We start from the raw sequence: 21,043 nt of genomic DNA, 5'->3' as shown, positions 1-21,043 counted from the left end.
AATTGTTATTATTTTAGAAAAGAGGCTGGGTGGTGCTGGGGTGGGACAGTTGACAGCCACACTGTTCTGAGTTCAAATCCATCTGAAATCGACAATATCTTTCATCCGGACGGAACAGAATCTGTGTGAATCGGGGTCTGCGTGTGTGCACGCGTACAAGTTCTGGCTTAACCTATGCCACACTGTCCAGCAGACCTAAGTTGCCAAATCTTTTATCATGTTAGTGGTCAGTGTAGTTTCAGAATCTTCCTCATAAAAAAATTAGTTTCGAAGACCACAACATCCACAAATTTTTGAAGGTTTATATATTTTATTCCCATTTGTTGGTATTTGGAACAGAAGAGACAAACAACTTCCGGGATAGGACACACTAGCGCAGTTAGAGAGTGTGCCGCCTGGGGCGGCCTTTCAATCTGCCGTCCCTGGACCCCACAAAAAACACATTGCTTACAGCAGACCCAAAAGTGGTGCCTCTTTAAAAGCAGCGCCCGGGGCGAACCGCCCCCGCTACGATAGTGAGAGGACATCGTTGATATTATTACATGATAATCTGACATTATTCACGATCAGAAATTAAAAGTGAGTCGATTTACGTTCAATGCCCAAATTAACAAGAAAATGCCTTGCATATTAGAGTGAATATATATTTAGCAGTTGAATATACTCCTGGTGACTTTCCTTCATGGTGAGAATCAGTAGGGAAGGTATAAGAAATAAATAAACGCGCCCTTTTTAAAGCCTAGCTAGGCTCATGGGCCCGGTTTCCCGGTTTCAATGGCGTATGTATTCCCCACCTGGACGGGACGCCAGTCCATCGCAGCGTTACTCATTTTTGCCAGCTGAGTGGACTGGAGCAACGTGAAATGAAGTGTTTTGCTCAAGAACGCGTAGCCCGGTCCAGGAATCGAAACCACAATCTTACGATCATGATGGTGACACCCTTACCACTAAGTCACGCGCCTCCACAGGGAAGGTATATAGTTCGATTTAATGTTGAATGCCGTACGGACAAGATCAACATGATTGATATCTTTTAAATTCAAGGTCCACAGTGAAATGGTTGATATCTTTAAAATTCAAGGTCCACATTGAAAATACAACAACAAAGGAAATACAGGCGTTCGTCTCTTAACTTTTGATAAAAATGTATTTGTTTGTAAACAACTGAACGATTGGACACTTGTGAATATTTTAGTTTATCATCTAGAATTATTTCTTGTCCCAACAGATACTAAAGTATTTAGCTAAGCAATTAATAGTTATTAATAATAACTAATTAAATGTGATGGACAAGGGTTTTTGAAGGATATAACACAAGCAGTTGTCTGAGTCTGTACGTACGAAGTGCATTCAAAAAGTATCCGATTTTATTTTTTCTCGCCAAAATTAATGCCACGTGGGTAAAGTTCTTTGGGTAGGAGGCGACACCACCCTTCTTGTGCATGCGTGAAAATTTTCGCGCTGGCAAACGACGTCAGTTCCGGGTTGTTAAGTATAAAGTTCAGACGTGTAGTACGCGCTCGTCGGATTTTCGTTTTCACCGAACGCATCGAGCAGAAATATTGCATCAAGTTTTGCCAAAAGTTTGATAAGACTCAAGTTGAAACCATCCAGAAGATTGAGAAGGCCTTTGGCGATAATGTCGTGGGCAAAACTCAGATCAAGGATTAATACAACCGCTTCAAACATGACCGCACCTCAACGGAAAGCGAGGTACGCTCAAGCAAGCTATGGACAAACCGAAATGAGGAGCCGATTGAGAAGGTTCGGCGAATAGTCATGGAAGACCGTTGTGTAAGAATATAGGAAATTGCTTACGAAGAGAGAATAAGGACAGGATGAGTGCATTCCATTTTAAGGGAGAATTTGTGCATGGGGAGAGTGTGGGCGAAATTCTTCCCAATGTGCTGGCGGAGCAGCGACAACAGGATATACTGGACTGTGCAAATCAAGACGCAGACTTCATGAAGTCCACCTTCACTGGTGCTAGGACATGGGCTTATGGTCTCCGCTCGATGTATTCGGTCATCTTGCGTGAAAACGAAAATCCGAGCGCGTGCGCTACACTACGCGTTTGTACTCTAGGCGTAACAGCCGAGAACGAACGTGGCCTTCCGGCGCGAAAGTTTTACGCATGCGCAGGAAGGGTGTTGTCAACTCCCATCCAAAGGATTTTGCCCATGGCATTAGTTTGAGCAGGAAAAAAATAAATAATGGTAGATAGATATAGATAGTCATCTGAATATCTAGACAGACATTTCAAAAGTAAATAGACACTGCTCGTTATACCGTTTTATCTGTGTGGTCACTGCTTCATGCTTCAAACTTGTTAATGCATTACGCTTAGGGCGTGTCTACTGAATACTAGATTGAGTATTTAAATACATTAAATTACTTTTCTGTTTCTAGACATAATTTCTTCCAAAAATGATGGCGCCTATTTACCTTTGGGATATCTATCTATCTATCTATCTATCTATCTATCTATCTATCTATCTATCTATCTATCTATCTATCTTTATACGTGCATATGTATGTATGTGTGTGTATATAAGTATATGTATATGTGTGTATTTGTAAGTCTCTGTGTGTGTGTGTGTGTGTGCTTTCTAAATGGTGGTGATGAGAAGCTACTGTGGGCCAGTCAGATAAACCGTACAAAAACCTGAACTGCATCTTCTGACTTTGACATAAAGTCACTGATTTTAACGGAACAGTATTTCAGACTACATCGACTCAACACTTGATTGTTCTCGAAACTGGACTATGAAAAGCAATTGTACCGGCTGGAACTGAACTCAGAAACGTCATAAATAAACAAATCCCCAAAACATTTAATCTACCAACAAACCCCATCACTCACTTATCATCAATATAATATAATACTAGACTACCCGTGACCTTTTGGGTCACCGGGGAAGTCTGAGTTTCCTACCAAAGGAGTTTTGTTTCGTAGGTTTTTCTTCTTTTCCATGTTATTTCGCATGCTTTCAACAAATCACACATAAACGTCTTCTTTTCCCAGAAAAGGAAAGATCTAGCTGCTATTTCTTGCACGCCCTGTTACCACATAACAGGTATTTCGGGTCCTTTATTGTAAATATATGTTACGTGGTGGCAGGGCGTGCTAGAAATAGCAGCCAAATCTTTGGAAGTGAGATACGTTGAATGCACCCGAGAGAAACTTATGGAAAACGACGGTGTTTCACACCGTGGTTACGAACGGGTCTTTTACGAAATATTTACCGTATTTTTAAAGTCATTTTCATTTTAAAATATTTTCCCCATCATAATGTGTTTAAGGAAAAGGTTAGTGTCTTGCCTTCCAGAGTTAAGTTATTTTCAGAGTATTTTCCCATTATGCACCGTTTTGGGTATTTATACCCCCAAACCCCGAATATCTCAATAGCTACTAGTCCGATTTACGCGAAACTTGTTTTATCCCGTTCGCATTCACATTTCAGGGGCGCTTTACTTTCAAAGTATTTCCCCATTATGCGCCAGTTTGGCTGTGTAACATTGCAAGCAAGCAAGATTGAACTTCACTTTTAATGTATTATAGATAATACGGGGTGAATAACGTAACGATCATTGAACGATGACGGGAATATCATAAGAGGGACCTGTCCCTCGTGTTAGTTTGCAGCGTCTACTTTTTCGGTTTCTGCTGCTGAAGAGGAGATAACCACTCCGAAATGGATACGTTGAACAGTCTGGTTTGAGAACGCTGTGAGCTGACTCGGTGTATATACATCTATTTGTATTCAGCTAACGGTTTTTTACGGGTTGGAATATGCCTGGGGCATATTTGAATTGGTAGCAAGTTTATAAATACAATACAATATAATACAGTATAACAGATTATTACAATGTAATATAGCCATATAATGTTAATGCTGCTGCTGCTACTGTTGATGATGATGATTGTAATGTCTGGTTTAATCTTCAAAGTGTCAGTCAAGTAGAATTAAGTGTTGGGTTTAGAAGCATCTGATGCTTTTGCAAGGCCAATAAACACATTTATATATTACTTCAATAATAAAACAATACAGTCACAAGTTTTGAACCAGCAGCGAATAAATCAGAGGAAATGTTGATTTCAAATTTTGACACAAGGCCGGCAATGTCAGAAGAGGAGGAATGAGTCGATTATATCGATCTCAGTATGCGACTGGTACTTGTTTCATCGGCCCCGAAAGGCAAAGTCAACCTCAGGGGAATTTGAACTCCGAACATGAAAACGGATGAAATGCTGCTAAGCATTTCGCCCGGCATGATAACAATTCTGCCAACTCGGCCCCTTAATATATAGAAAATATTAAAGGAGCGAGCTGGCAGAAACGTTAGCACGCCGGGCGAAATGCTTAACGGTATTTCATTTGCCGCTACGTTCTGAGTTCAAATTCCGCAGAGGTCGACTTTGCTTTCATCCTTTTGGAGTCGATGAATTAAGTACCAGTTGCGTACTGGGGTCGGTCTAATAGACTGGCTCCCTCCCCAAAAATGTCGGGCCCTGTGCCTAGGGTAGAAAAGAATATATAGGAAATATTAGTGAACTAACAACACATAGGATTTGAACAATGAAGTTCAAGATACTTCGAAAAAGACTGTACAGTCTTTGTAGGAATAGCTCTGATCATAGATCTTTTTAAATTAGGCCTGTGGCTAAACAACAACAACAACAGCAACAACAACAACAGCAGCAGCAGCAGCAGATAAACTAATTGTTTTCCTCTCATCATTGAGCTTTCACTAGTGGTACTTGCGTAACAACAATGACTTCCATTGTTATGTTTCACTCCCAAACCAGTCCTTATCAAACACGTAAAGAGATAATGGGTTGTTGTTGTTGTTGTTGTTTAGCGTCTGGCCTGGCCTGCTTAAAGACACCATTTTAATCATAACCATCCTGTCTTTTGTTAGTCAATCTGTATCTCGGACTACGCTAAGGAATGTGTAGTTTTCCTTTTATGACTGATTTCAGAGAGATGTCTTCTAATTCAAGTAGGTGGAGCGACCACAAAAATATTCCCTCCGTGATCCGTTATTTTGGCGGGTTTAGGATCAGACTGGATAAACGGACAGGCAGTCATTTATCGCTCTGGGCAGCGCTTTAAAACCCGTTAAGCACAATAAGCATGTGCTTAGGGCATCAAGGAAGTGGGGCCACCACACCACTGAAACGAAATTGGTTTATGACACGAAACAAATCCCTTTAAACTTGCTAAAATTATATTCGTAATGCGTTATCTCTACTCGGTATAGAAGCAGAAGTTTTACGTAAAATTAATTTTCACGATATCATCAAACACTTCGCAATTAAGAATTAAAAAAAAAAAAAAAGCGATGGAGAAAATTTTTCAAATATAAATAAAGTGGAAGCAAACAAAAAGAAACATTATTTTCCATATTTCTGTTAATTTTGCTTCGTTTTGAAAAATTAGAATTTATTTTATGGTTTATCATCGTTTACATTTTCAATTATTTTTGTTTACATTTTGAACCATTTACATATATTTGAAGGCACCAAACCCTTTTAAATGCTTAGGGCGTCTATGGGTCATAGTCCGGACCTGGCTCTGGGTATCGTGTGGCAGTACGGGTACGTAGTTTTTTCACAACTCAATCAATGAAAACCTCTAAATTGTGGCATCCGGAATTTCCACAATATCCATCTCCGGGTCTGATGGAAATAGATTGTTTGTTAATATTTGTCATTGGGGTTTTGTCTTCCAGAACTGTTTTGCGTTGCTTATTTTTGCTGCTACATGGAAGCGTAGATTCTTTGTGCTATTGGAATAGTCTAAGTTATCGCATTCCTATTACCTTGTAACTTTTGACTTTTACTTGTTTCAGCCATTAGATAGCGGCCACGCTGGGGCGTCTTAAACTGGGTACTATCAATGTCCTTGGCTGAACCGCTAATTTATGGAGATATAAACACACCAAAACCGGTTGTCAAGCAGTAGTGGGGGACAAACACAGAAACACACACACACACACACACACACTGCGGAATACCATCTGCCAAGTCCACTCACAAGGCTTTGATCACCTCAAGGCTAAATAGTAAGGCGTATCTTTATGGAATGTGTTATCTCTTGGTTATAAGGAAACGAAGCCTGTGCGCAGAAGGTCGACGTGAAAAGGAAGATATCCTCCACATAAGCGTCTGCTTTGTTGACCGACAGCAAGAATATTGTTAATGCACAGTTCAAAGAGTTCTGCAAGTATTAAGGACCTTTCCCTTGCATAGTAAGGGTTAGAGGAGAACAAGTTACATATTTCAACGGACAGTACTGACAAGCAGGGCCGGATTAAGACCCATCGAGGCCCTGAGCACTTAAGATTTTGGTGCCCCCATAAAAGATTATGTAATTCAAAATATAAACAATAACAAACCATAAAATAAATTTTTACTTTTCAAAACGAAATAAAACAGTAAGAGGGAAAACGATGTTTATGTTTAATTCCACTTTATTTATATTTGAAAAGTTTCCTCCTACTGTTTCGAATTGCAAAGTCTTTGATCAGATCCTCAAAATTAATCTTAGGTAACACATCTGCATCGAAACTTAGTAGAGATAAAGGCATCCCGAATATTATTTTACTTTAGATGGTGTCTAGAGATGGAAGATGAAAACACAGATATTTGCAATTTTAAAACATTATTTCATAAAAAAAAACCAAAAATAAAACCAACCCAAAATTGCTGTAAAGGAAATAGATGCACAGATATTTAATCAATTTTGAATTGTCTAAATCACAAACATCGCTGTTTCATAAACGATAATTAGAGATTATGACGTCATGAAATAATTATTTTAATTAATAAACTACACGAAAGTCTGTTAAATGAGAATGTCATGTCACGCTGTAGAAAGTAAAAACGCATTATTTACTAACAATGAGATTCGACATTTGCTGAGAGAGGGCCCGTCCACCGCACGCACATGCCCGCGTATATATATATATATATATATATATATATATATATATATATGTATAAATCGTTAGACATATCTATACACATACGCACATATACATAAATATATAGTGACATACACACATATAACATATATGTAGGTATGTGTGTGTGTGTATATATATTCTTTTATTCCTTTACTTGTTTCAGTCATTTCACTGTGACCAAGCTGGAGCATCACCTTTAGTCGAACAAATCGACCCCAGGACTTATTCCTTGTAAGCCTAGAACTTATTCTATAGGTTACTTTTGCCGAACCGCTAAGTTACGGGGATGTAGACACACCACAATCGGATGTCAAGTGATGTTGGGGGGACAAACACACATACACACGCACGCAGGCACACACACACACACACACACACACACACACACACACACACACACACACACACGACGGGCTTCTTTCAGTTTCTGCCTACCAAATCCACTCACAAGGCTTTGGTCAGCCTGAGGCTAAAGTAGAAGACATTTGCCCAAGGTGCCACGCAGTGGGACTAAATCCGGGACCATGTGGTTGGTAAGCAAGCTACTTACCACACAGCCACTCCTGCGCCTATATATATATATAGTGAGGACGCATAGTCTTGTATTGCACTCACAATCGCGAGATCGTGGTTTCAATCCGTAGACCAGGCTGTGCGTTGTGTTCTTAAGCAAACATTTCATCTCACCTTGCTCTGCAATCACTTCGAGACTTGACGCGTGGAATACCATGCATTTGTTTGACCAACGTCGATTTGATGGAGAAAGTAAGCTAATGCGCAACACATATATTTGTCAATCGGCAAATGGAAAGTTTTACAGATTTTCACAGTCCCAGTGATGGCTTCGATCTGTAGTCTTCGAATCAGCTTTCTCCTTTCTGGTTTTGAGAATCCTAATTTATCAAGATTGGTATTTAGGCAGTGTGTTACAAACCCCAGGGCCCCAATAATTACAGGTATAAACCTGGATAGAGTAACTGCAGATTTCTCAATAGTTCTGCGCAGGTAATCTCTTTTTCACTGATCTTCAGTTTTATGTTAACATCAGCTGGGCAGCAAATTTCCACAACTGTTTCTCTTCTCAATCCCAAATCATTCTATCAGGTCTGTTGTGCTTACATTTTTTGAGGTCTTCACTAACTCATTCTACCAGTAATTTTACCATGAGCGGCTATGACTTCTACCATATTGTGGGTTTTTATTTCTTTGTCCTCGGGATTATCTTTCCGACAGATTTCATTATAGAGTGTCCTAGCTACAGCATCATGTCTCATCGGTAGATATTACCGTGATGGCAGTTTTGGACAACTGCTTATGATGTGGGTGATATCTTCGGTGTTAACCCTATAAAGTCTGCATCAGTTGTCACATTTTACTGCTTTTCCTGCATCTCTATCCCTTTTTGTGCATCAGGTACTTGGTTGATATTTCCTGTTCCTGGATTGCAAATGCATACCCATCAAAGTGGGACGTAGTAATCCGGCTATTGGTCCATGATAAACTGCTTTGATGATCGATCTTACAATCATCACGGAGCTTTCTACTAACATATCCATGCATAGTCTTCTGCTCATATAGGCTCATCCTTTCCTCTGATGATACATTGCAGTAGAGTCATGTGACTTCTTTGGGCATGTATTCTAGATTTATCAGACAAAGAGTGTTACTCAAGGAGCTGCCTTACAAGTCTTATGATTTTATCAACCTCATGTATGCAAACTTGGTCAAGGGATGCACTTCGACATTTGGTGGTTAAAAGATGTTGCCGAAGGGATATAATACAACATTCAAAGGCATTTTGGATCGATGTTAAGAGTCTGCCGCCTTGTTTACGTTTTATGTATGTATGTATGTATGTGTGTGTGTATGTATGTATGTATGTCTGCATATATACAAGTGTATGTATCCCTCCCTCTGTCTGTCTGTCTGTCTGTCTCTCTCTCTCTCTCTCTCTCTCTCTCTCTCTCTCTGTCTCTCTCTCTCTCTATCTATCTTTATGTATATGACATCACTACAGCCTTTTGCACCAAACAAGTGTAACCGTTGATCACAGTTTGAAGGATGATGGAACCTCTACCAAAGATACTCATCTATTAAGGACTGGATAATAGCGAAATTCTTCTGCCACCTAAGAAGCTTCTGAAACCGACATGGCTATTGCATGACGTAACGTTAATCTTACATCACAGCCCCTGTTTATGTGACGTCACACGCCCTATTACGCCACTGCATGTCACTGACACATCCCACTCCGCTATTACGATTCCATTTTCATACCTTTTTATTGTAAACATTTAGTTATTTCTTTTCACGTTTCGTATTCAACCCCGTTCAGATCCATTTTGTCTTATAACTTTTTCCAGAGCCGATGAACAAATGCGTGGAAATACGTATTTTAGAAATCCATATTGTTGTTATCGGTGGAAATAATTAACGAACTTAATTGGTTACGACGATGGGAGTTCCAGTTGATCCGATCAACGGAACTGCTTGCTCGTGAAATTAACGTGCAAGCGGCTGAACAATCCAAAGACACGCACACACTTAACAAAGTTCCCAGGGAAAGAACGTGACAACGCTGGCCCTTTGAATTACAGGTACCACTCAAATTTTGGCTTGCTCAAGACTTAAAAACGCGCTACCAAAAATCGAACTCGCGAGCGTCAGCCGAATGTCCTTAGCACTAAGACACGCGGCTACACTATGCATCTGCACCAAATTAAAGAATGAGTCATTGACATTGTCTTAGTCACATCACAAAACCTGCTGTCACACACACACATACAGGCTGTAGTTGTTTACAGCGTAGAATTGTCGCCGTGTAATGTTATTTATTGCTTGTCCTTCAAATAGCCAGCTGTTGCGAAGCCACGGCTGGTGACATATTCCAGGAATCGAGACCCAATAATAAATTATCGATCCCCCTTCAAGGAATTTCAGTTATTTTTGTTTACTGTAAATATGTAAATAAAGTGCGCACAACTAAGTAAACGGTAGCTCGGCTCTTCGATACGAAATAAGACGAACCAGCAGCCCGGTTTCTATTCCCGGTTTAGTCAGTTTTTGTGTAATTTATCCATTAATTAATGTAAACAGAGAACGATAAACAGTGATAAATTTCGCAACTTTCAAACATAAGTTTCATTATTTCACTACAAAAGGTGGCGACCTAGCAGAATCGTTAGCACGCTGGACAAAAGGCTCAGCAGCATTTCGTCCGGCAGAGTACACTCTGTGTTCAAATCCTGCCTTTCATTCTTTCGGAGTTGATAAAATATCTACTCCATCCTCACAAAATTTCAGGCTCTGTGCTTATCGTAGAAAGAATTATGACACTAGTGCCTTTATTCCTTTCGATGCCGATAAAATAAGTACCAGTTGAGCGCTGGCGAGTCAATGTAATGGACTTACCCTTTCCCCCAAGTATGTTAAGGAGCGGTTGGAATTCGCTTGACATCTGCTTGCTTTCGGATATCCTATTGCACAACACTTTGAACAAGTACTTTCTCCCATTGTTCCAAGGGGGCGTGGAAAAAAGTGGGGAGATAATGGGGTAGCGATTCATAAAAAAAACAAAATAACAGGTTCAGTTTCATTTGTTAAATATTGCTGTTTTGAATTTGCTTCAGAAAAAGGTCTGGTTTGTTGGGGGTGGGGGCGTTTGGAATGTGGGTTGGGTGTGAAGGGGGCAGCAGCCCGAAGAGGTTTGGGAACCACTGCCCTAGTATAAGAGCAGTAATAGTGCTAATGTGGTGACAGAGAGCGTAATGGTGCTTTGTTGTATGTGTGTGTGTGTGTGTGTGTGTGTGTGTGGTGGTGGAGATGACATAACTATAGACTACCCACACATATTCAGACATTTACTGGTAATAAAAACTTATCAAAGCAGCGATCTGGCAGAATCGTAAGAAAATCGGGAAAAATGCTGAGCGGCATTTCGTCCGTCTTTATGTTCTGAGTTCAAATCCTGCCGAAGTCGACTTTGCCTTCCATCCCTCTCGAGGTCGATAAAATAAATACCAGCTGAGTACTGAGGTCGTTGTAATCGACAAGTCCCATTCCTCCTCCCCACCATCATCAGTTTCAGGCCTTGTGACTATAGCAGAAGGGAATAAACTTGTTGACGACCTGATGAAAGAATCCCCAAATCTGAAAGATTACACATTTGTCAGCATTATTTTCTATTCTGGGCACAAGGTCCGAAATTTTGGGGAGGGGGGCAGTCGATTAGATCTACCGCAGTACGCAAATGGTACTTAATTTATCGACCCCGAAAGGATGAAAGGCAAAGTCGACCTCGGAAGAATTTGAACTCAGAACATAAAGACAGACGAAATACTGCTAAGCATTTCGACCGGCGTGCTAACCACTCTGCCAGTTTGCCGCCTTACACATTTGTCAGCATTGGAAGATAACTCATTCCAGAGACATCCTCCACCTAAGAATTAAGAATTAAAGTGGAGCTAAATATATTTAATATAGGGAGCATTAACAAGGAATAAATATGCGATGTTGAAAAACAAAGCAAAAATCCCTATTAGTTAATATTCTATTGGGTGTATATCACAATTACAAAAAATAAATAAAAACTGCAAAAATTTTCCCCCAAATGTGTTTAGAACCAATGTATATTTTGCTTTCAAACTAAAATTAGTATTATTGAAAGTTCAAATTTAATATCGGCCAAGGGAAATTGGCAAGCTGCCAGGATCATTAGCACGCTACTCAGCGGCATTCCGTCCGCCTTTTATCCTGTCGAGTTCGATGAAATAAGTATCATTTAAATACTGGGATCGATGTAATCGACTTAATCCCTCCCACGAAACTGCTGGCCTTGTACCAAAATTGGAAACCAATAATATGTTAAGGGAAGACGGCCAGCTAGCAACCGGGGAAATGCTAAGCGGCACTTCACTCACCCGTCATTATGTTCTGAGTTCAAATCCCGCCGATATCGACTTTGCCTTTCATCCTTTCGATGCCGATAAAATAAGTACCAGTTGAGCGCTGGCGAGTCAATGTAATGGACTTACCTTTTCCCCCAAGCTTGCTGGCCTTGTGCCAAACTGGGAAACCAACAGTATGTTAAGGAGCGGTTGGAATTCGCTTGACATCTGCTTGCTTTCGGATATCCTATTGCACAACACTTTGAACAAATACTTTCTCCCATTGTTTCAAGTAGCCTAAACTCTTGTCAACGAAATTTAGTAAATGGAAATTATCTGGAAGCCCATCGAAAGAGTTTTCCTTTTCCCCGTGTGTTATATTCAATCATTCGTCCGATTTAACACCACCACCACCACCAGCATACTCTATTCTGGTGTAATCATCAGCTAGTTTCCAGTCCGAATATAATTTCCATTCTCACCAACATCAGAGACAACGAAAAGAATAACGGGCATTGCACTTTTGGCTGAACCGTTAAATATCTAACCGATAAAACGCTGGGATTTGCATTTACATAGCATGGACTCCTGAGCACATTTCATGAAAATGAGACTACCATGCACACATAAAAAAAAAATAGTTAAAATATCTTCTCAGTATATAATGGTGGCAAGTTTGAGTGACATGAGACCCCAACAAACGCCCATAAGTTAAATGCATCTATTTGGGCCACCATCGTGGCCTGTCGACCTGTGTCGAACGGCTACGATCGTGGCCCATCGCGCTTTATGTGTTAATTTCAAACAATCAAACGTTGAACGAAATCAATGTTCATGAATAAAAAAAGAAAAAACACTTTATAATAACGAAATTCAAACCAAGTAGATTAAGGCGTACATGAAATATATGCTGAAGGAAAGAATATTTCCGGGACAAAAGTTGTTATCTGTCGAGTAGACGAGAGGAAATCAGATTTCATTACAAGAGAGTAACACACTCAATTAAAAGTCTCAGTAAATAAAGAGGAGAGAATATACGACATAAAATTGAAAATATATTACAACAAAAGTTTTTTTTAAGATAGGCACAAGGCCTGAAATTTTGGGGAAGGAACTTAATCAATTGCATCGACCCTAGTGCTCATCTGGCACTGATTTTGTCGACCCTGGAGGAATTTGAACTCAGAGCGTAACGGCAGACGAAATACCGCTAAACATTTCGCCCAATGTACCAATGATTCTTCCAGCTCGCCGCCTTAGCAGCAATAATAATAATAATAATAAATTGCCCGGATGCAGTACCAGGCAGTGGCTCTCATGGCTTCTGATCTTAATTGATTGGAAGTGTTATGTACATTGTTTTGTCTTGGTATAAAAAGATGGGCTACAGCAAATATTCTGGTTAATACCACAGATTTGCTTGTCAGTTGTTTGATCTTAACCAATTGAGCTTGTCCCTTGGTGGCTGACGATATATGCATCTCTGATCATGAGCAGAAGTAGTGGGGGAGCATCATAGCCATGTGTTGAGAGGAATTCTTTGCGGTTTGAATAATTCACCTCTGGAAACATGGGTGTTTTGCTCAACATCCTTAAACAACCCTTATTCAGGGACCTTTTGAACGGAATGGGCTACTCGACCTGAAGAAAATTCTAACTGGGCCCCACCTGCGAGGTCATGCGCTGTTTATCATGATATGAGATCACCATGTCATGCACATATGGTTGTGATGCATGTGCCTGATGTACTCTTATCAGACGGGTAGTCATGATGGGTGTATTGGGTTTCGTATATTTTACCCCAGTGTCACTTTGATGGTATGCACTGCTCTCTCACTCAATAATAATAATAATAATAATAATAATAATAATAATAATAATAATAATAATAACCTTTTCTAGTGGAAGCACAAGGCCTCATATTTGGGGGAAGGGACTGAGTCGATTACATCGACCCCAGTGCATAGACGATACTTATTTGAAAGGATGAAAGGCAATCTCGACCTCGGCGGAAAAAAAAAAAAAAAATCTCTCTTGAGTACGAAATAACCCGGCTATGGAAAATGAAGAGGGTGAAGATAGTGCCAATTATTGTTGGGTCCTTGGGATCAGTATCAGAAGGCATCAAGAGGAATATAAAGGAAATTGGAACAGTGTACCCGGTAGAACTGTTACAGAAATGGTTTGCCTCCTTGGCACGGCCAGAATAATCAGGAAAATATTAGTTAGTTGAAAAGAACGGATAGCATGGTACCGTAGGTTGCAGGCAGCAAGCCCGCTATGCATGCAAGACTCCAAGAGTTCCAACAAAACCTAAGATAAAAAGAAAAAAAAATTAGTTCAAATCTAAGGACACTGGACTGGCAGAATCGTTATAATGTTAGATAAATATACCTTGCGGTATTTCGCGTGGTTCTTTACATTCTGGGTTCAAATCACACCGAAGTCATGTTTGTTTTTCATCCTACTAAGATTGATAAAAAATACCAATCAAGCACTGGGGTATGTGATATCGACAAAGCCCACCCCCTCGCAAAATGCTGGCTTTGTAATCTACATTAAAAATGATTCGGATCGAATACTGGCGGTATTTGTTTCGACTCTGTACATTCTGAGTTCGAATCCCAGGCTAAGGTCATCTTTGACCCCCCCCCCCATCCTTTAAAGATCAATAATCTTTTCTACTCTAGGCACAAAGCCTGAAATTTTGGGGGAGGCAGCCAGTCGTTAAATCGACCCCAGTACGCAACTGGTACTTAATTTATCGACCCCCGAAAGGATGAAAGGCAAAGTCGATCTCGGCGCAATTTGAACTCAGAACGTAAAGGCAGACGAAATACCGCGAAGCATTTCGCTCAGCGTGCTAACGCTTCTTATTTTTTTATTGCCCAGAAGGGGCTGAACATAGAGGGGACAAACAAGGACAGACAAAGGGATTAAGTCGATTACATCGACCCCAGTGCGTAACTGGTACTTAATTCATCGATACAGAAAGGATGAAAGGCAAAGTCGACCTCGGCGGAATTTGAACTCAGAACGTAACAGCAGACGAAATACCAATTTCAATTTCTTTCTTACCCACCGGGGGCTAAACAAAGAATGGGACAAAACAACTAATTGGGGTCAGTAACACGTTATGATATTACATAAATATGATATAAAAATTATATAAAATATATAAGAATCGAATGAAATACACAATACGAATATGACACAAATGCAGCAACGGTCAGGTCACGCTCTGACCCCATAAGGCCCAATCTATCGCTGGTACTTCTTTCTATATATATAAATGCGTACATATACAAACATACATGCATGTATACATACATTCACACACACATTGTTCGTATATATTTTTTGAAGCAATCAATGTCTTACTGTTTATTGGGTTAATAAGTTATGTGTGGCCGAATGCTGCGTAAACAAGTTGTTAACCTTCATTTCAAACGTTTAACTTCTTGAAAACAGTGTACAAATGGTGTTTGTTAAGAGTCGCTGTAAGCACACACAGACACACACACACACACAAGTTCCGTTGCAAGCCCCACCTCCAACAAGTATTGCGATATATAAAAGAAGAACGTCAGAGAAACACTTGACAGAACAGATTTGCCGAGGTTAAGCGAACATTAAACTGTAAAAAGTAAACAACGACTTTCCACTCGTTCCTTGCTGTGAGTATTTTTTTTTTAAACTTTCCTCTGCGAATTCGTTTTCCTCTGACTGATTCTTTCTCTCTATCTCTCTCATTCTCTTTCTCGCTCTCTCTCTCTTTCGCTTCACCAAAGTCAGACAGAATCTCAGTAATTACTTTCAGGTGTGACCAGCCTCAGTCGATTTATTTTTTGTTTTATTTGTTTTAGTCATCGGGCTGCGGCCATGCTGGGGCACCGTCTTGACGGGTCGAGTCGAACAAATCGACTTTGTACTTAATTTTTAAGCCTGGTATTTATTCTGTCGATCTCTTTTGCTGAACCACTTGTTACGGGAATGTAAGAAAAACAAAAATCTCCACTGATTGTCAGGCAATGGTGGGGAACCAAAACAATACACACACACACTTTGGAACGGTGAGGTGGCAGAATCGTTAGCACGCCGGGCGAAATGCTTCGCGGTATTTCGTCTGCCGTGATGTTCAAACTCCACCGAGGTCGACTTTGCCTTTCATCCTTTCGGGGTCGATAAATAAAGTACTAGTTAGGCACTGGAGTCGATGTAATCGACTTAATCGCTTTGTTTGTCCTTGTTTGTCCCCTTTATGTTTAGCCCCCAGTGGGCAATAAAGAAATAAATATTTAGTAAAAGCAACTGAGTGACTCAAGGGCCGAGGGTTTCCTGCCTTAGCGCTTATTAAACCTATGTATGTATGTATGCATATATTTATATATATATATATGTGTGTATAAAAGGGGGGTGCACAATGAGTAATATTTACTGCATTTTTGACTTTGTGCGAAAGTATATTTTTCAAAAACGTTCGCTCTCTTACAAAAACTATATCTGCTGAGCAAATGGCCTTTTCTAAATGCATTAAAAATGCTGTAACACATTCAGAACACTGTTTTAGAAAATTATCTCCGTTCTCTTTGAATACATAAAAGACAAGTTTTTCTGGGGGAAAAATAAGACAAAATAAGTTAAATTCGCTCCTTCAGTTCTCCAGAATTACATCTGAAAACAGATTCACACGTATCAGTGTCTATTCTTAGACATCAGAGAGATCAGAAAAGAGACAAAAATTTAAAATACTTTGGTCAAGTGAAAGAAGAGCATGGGAAAAATGACATAAGAAATCAACGAAACTTGACTAAATATAAAACCACAACGTAAAATATTCTTTCTGGCTTCTTCACAATCTGCTGGAGTGGCTCCCTTTCCGATATATTTAGGTACCATGCAGTTAAAGTGAAGAAATTATTGAAATTTGTCATGACTCCTTTTACATCATTTTAGATGTTATTGTTTGAAGGTAGAACATTATCTAATTAGATATTAGAGTGGGAAAAACTTCACTTGGAATCCAACTGAGTAAAATAATTTTGATTGCTCAAGATCAAAAATTATTCAGATATTTTATAAGTAACCTCAATTACAATCGGGTCAAAGTTGAGGAAACATTTCTTAAAAAAACCCCAAAAGTCTCTATCACCCGATTGTTTCAAACTTTCTCAACAACTATGCTGACCAATTTTGACTCCCAAATATAATGTAGCAATCCAAAATGATGATACATTACTTGCAATTTAATGAATTCAAACAAGTGCACACCCGTATATATATATATTTATATATATATCCTGTTCAACCGCTGAAATATACAGGTCTTTTTCATTCTCTCTCTCTATTTACTCTTTGTCTTTTATTTTTCTATAAATTTCAACTATATATATATATATATATATATATATATATATATAGTCTTTGCAGCAAAATATGCCAGTTCTTCTAATTTATCACTATTTACAGTTCTCATCTTTTAAATTTATTGTACAAAATTGTTCAGCTAATTTGTAAGTTTGTCTAATTAGTCGCTTTTTTCTGTATTTAAGGTAGTAAATTAGCCAAATTCTACTTAAATAAGTATAGTGTTATTTGTAAACTATAATGAAATATTTCTTAATATTTTAATTTTAGCTGCAATATTTTAAGTAAAAAGTTTCTTCTTCTTTACTTTACTAGAAGTAATAGCTTGTCCTATACTTTTACAGGTGTAATAACTTGTCCTGTACTTTCCCAGCTTTATAATCTTAAGAATATTACTTTTCATGCTCGCATTTTTCCATGTAATCCATGATTTTTCCAGGCATTCCTGTTATAAGATAATTAATAATGTGTCAATTAGTAATTTAAGATTTTAAATTGTAAAATGCTGAAAGATAATATTTCAATTTTTTTATGTTTAATTAAAATATATGTTGTGATTGAATTATTTGATATTACCCATCTACACCAAATTAATGACAGGGAATTTTACCATCTTGTTGGTTGCACCATGGCTCACCAAAAGTTACAAACAACAAGACACCCAAAACCATCAGTTACCAGGCTCACCTGAGGTAACATAGATTTTGAGTTGGGGATAATAACACTGACTGCTGCTAATCTAGATCTATCAATAATTTTTCAATACAGCAGTAATTATAAAAGCATATCGGATACACATAAGTTAAAATTACCTACATCAGATTAATATAAATTTGATTTATGAAAAAAATCCCTTGTAATTAATTTTGAAATTTGAAAAGTAAATTTAGAATATAAGCACTTTTAACCAATGTCTTTTCTGGACAACCTTACCACATGCCTTCCGCTCTGCCCGTAGAGATACAGAGCCAAAAATGACACTATTCCTGCCTCAATAAATTTAGATGCACATATCTGAAGCATATAACACATTAATGAACTAACCTGATTAAATAATTAACTAAAAAGAAAAGGAAAGCAACTAAAAAGGAAAAGCATAAAGCAAGTTAATTAAAGCTGAAAGAGAAAATTAACAATAAGAGTTACACTAATTCAACATTATATTAAAAATAACTTTATTAAATACTTAATTAGAAAAATAAAATATACGAAAAGTAAAGTCGACGTCGGTAGAATTTGAACTCAGAACGAAAATACAGACAAAATACCGCAAAGCATTATTATCAGGTGTGCTAACGTTTCTGCCAAATCATTGTATTATAATGTAAGCTTTCATTTTAGAAATATATTCTTATCTTAAGATTATAGCTTGGGGCGTTACTTACTTCCTCACTTACTAACAATAAATTTCATTACATTTTACCTCATAATTTTTCTACTAATTTTTGTTCAATGCGACTAACGATTATGAATTCCTCATGTATTTTTCTATTATTTAAGCCGCAGAAAAGTATACTTTTATTTTAAAGTAGAAAAAAATTATGTTAATTGAAGATGAATAGGTGTCTTACTGCCCCCTTGAGGTCGCAGATATTTTGATGTAACTTTTTTTCTACTGGATCAAATCTCAAACTATTTATGCGAAAATGTAGCTGAGGAGGTGCACTCTTTAAAACAGCTAACAGTGTGCTATTTGGTTGAGAACTGAATTAGTGGTGAAGATTGGAAGCTGCTGCGATTGATGAAATTGTGGACTTGAGAATATATTCAACCACTACAGTGGTTGAATGATATCACATTTCGTTTTAAACGGATTTAACGAATATAAATCTCTTTTATCTTTGTGTTTTCAGGCTATTAATTCTATCGGCGTCAAGAATCGGTAAAGTTGATGATGACTGATTTCTTTGTGGCGAACTACATGGACGAATACGACGTAATGAGCATGTACCGTGACCAATACATCCATGTTGGCCACAGTGGTAAAGGTCGATCAAAGAAAGAAGCCAGAGAACATACCAACAGACATGATCCTAATGGCCATAACCGCAAAACCTTACAGAAACTCATGAATAACAGTTATAAGAACAGAGCACGATCGAATGCCAAGTAAGTCTTATAGATTTCATTTAAATATCGATCTTTTTATTGCGAATCTGTTATGGAATTAACAATAATTGAAATAAGACATAACTGAAATAATTAGCTGCAGTTCTATGTAAGAAAAAGATAGCTATGGCTATATTCTAAAATATCTAAACTATAATATATGCAGTTATTTCACATGCTAAGAAAAATAGTACTTTAATTCCCTTATACCACACCCTCCTGAATTAAAAGGGAGAGACACACTGGGCCTTGTACCAGGGCTTACCACCTCTCCGCTTTCTCCCACCTTCCAAATGAACACGGCTGAGGTTCCTTTGATAATAGGTTTACGTAAGGGCTGACCTGGAGCTAAATAAGACCAAGATATGTTTGGAAGGTACAGTAAGGAGGAGTAGAATCTTCTTTGACAGATTTTTTAAAGAGAATCCTCGACGGTGGAAGAGCAGCAATGACCACGATCTTTCTTAGTGCCACCATGGCCTTTGCAAGTGGCAGAAAGCAACCAAGATTATTTCTAACGAGTTTCGTTTCAAATTCCTGAAAACAATCGGTAGATATTAAAGGAGTAAGACAAAAAAACAAAAACACTATTTATATAAAAGACATGAATGCTTGGTAAAACTTATCACGTCACTTATGTTGGATTGTGTCCTTAAGCAAGATACTTAATTCTCAAATGTCCAATGTACATAGATATAAATCTGTGACATAAGAAGATAGTTTGTTTACTTAACTTTCAATATTGAATTCGAAATTCTTCAACTCCTGCTCGACACATCTTGGAGGGTAATAATCAATTCCACCAAGATAATCTGGTCGACATAGAATACAACGCGAAACCAAAGTCGTAAATAATTCGTTAACGTCTCACTTGGTTACGGGGATTCGTCAATATCAAAATGCAAACAGCACTAACACAAAGTTCTTTATCGATTCCAGATCTTGAATTCAGAAGGAATACAAAGGCTGAAAACACTGTGAATCGAACGCTGAAGTATCAAGACATCGACTTTTGCCCGGCGCCTGTTGTACCTAAAAAGACTGATTTTAAAACCCTCGTTGATTATATACGGTCGTGTTTCTCAAGTCTGGAATCAATTTTTCACCAGATCTCGGATATAGCATATCCCTGAGTGTGAATTTTGTTCTAGCTGTGTTGGCCACACAAGAATATTGAACTAAAGTCACCGGATCACTGCTACTGGAAACTGTTCCAAATCAGCTGAACATTTGCGGATGGCTTCAGAAGAAATATTTTTTATATTTTTATAAAGAAAAATAAAGGAGTTTTGTTACAATTGTTATTCGCGTGTGTATTTATTTATTTATTTATTCATTCATTTATTTGAAGATGAACCAAGCGTTCAAATATGGGAGTTAAGGTTGTGCTGCCTCTATGTGGTTAGTCATCCTGCTAGAAGTAACAGAACAATTCATAACACAACCTTCTATGATATTCAACACCTTATTCATTCTGATTTCCAATGAAAGCAACATGGGCTTGGCCAATTCTGTAATTGGTCAGGTTCTCTTCCGGAATCCTACCAGTTCCGACACCTCATTGACTGAAATATGTACAACAAAGATGATTTTTGAACATTTTAAGAAAGATTTATTTCAAACAATTTATTTCTCGTATAATAATCAATTCTCGGCTACAAGTGTCCGTACACAGAATATACAATATATTATCGAAAGGAGTTACAAAA

General features: G+C 38.3%; 1 protein-coding gene and 1 long non-coding RNA gene across 2 annotated transcripts; one reads left to right on the top strand and one right to left on the bottom strand.

The window, feature by feature from the left end:
* Nucleotides 1-6,459: 6,459 nt before the first annotated feature.
* On the bottom strand, nt 6,460-9,155 carry LOC149135854 (uncharacterized). Its single transcript, XR_016242043.1, has 2 exons — nt 7,660-9,155; nt 6,460-6,623 (listed from the first exon to the last, which is right to left on the bottom strand). It is a non-coding gene; the product is annotated as an uncharacterized LOC149135854 (long non-coding RNA).
* Nucleotides 9,156-15,396: 6,241 nt separating this feature from the next.
* Nucleotides 15,397-20,379, top strand: LOC106867832 (nuclear protein 1-like). The gene is made up of 3 exons (XM_089353056.1): nt 15,397-15,535; nt 19,079-19,334; nt 20,274-20,379. Exons 2-3 carry the CDS (start codon nt 19,117-19,119, stop codon nt 20,278-20,280), a joined length of 225 nt encoding a protein of 74 aa, XP_089209182.1. The 5' UTR covers nt 15,397-15,535; nt 19,079-19,116; the 3' UTR covers nt 20,281-20,379.
* Nucleotides 20,380-21,043: the final 664 nt, after the last annotated feature.

Source organism: Octopus bimaculoides, chromosome 5, assembly GCF_046866305.1.
Source record: "Octopus bimaculoides isolate indiv1 chromosome 5, ASM4686630v1, whole genome shotgun sequence".
Lineage (NCBI taxonomy): Eukaryota > Metazoa > Mollusca > Cephalopoda > Octopoda > Octopodidae > Octopus > Octopus bimaculoides.
This window is presented reverse-complemented; position numbering and strand designations above follow the sequence as displayed.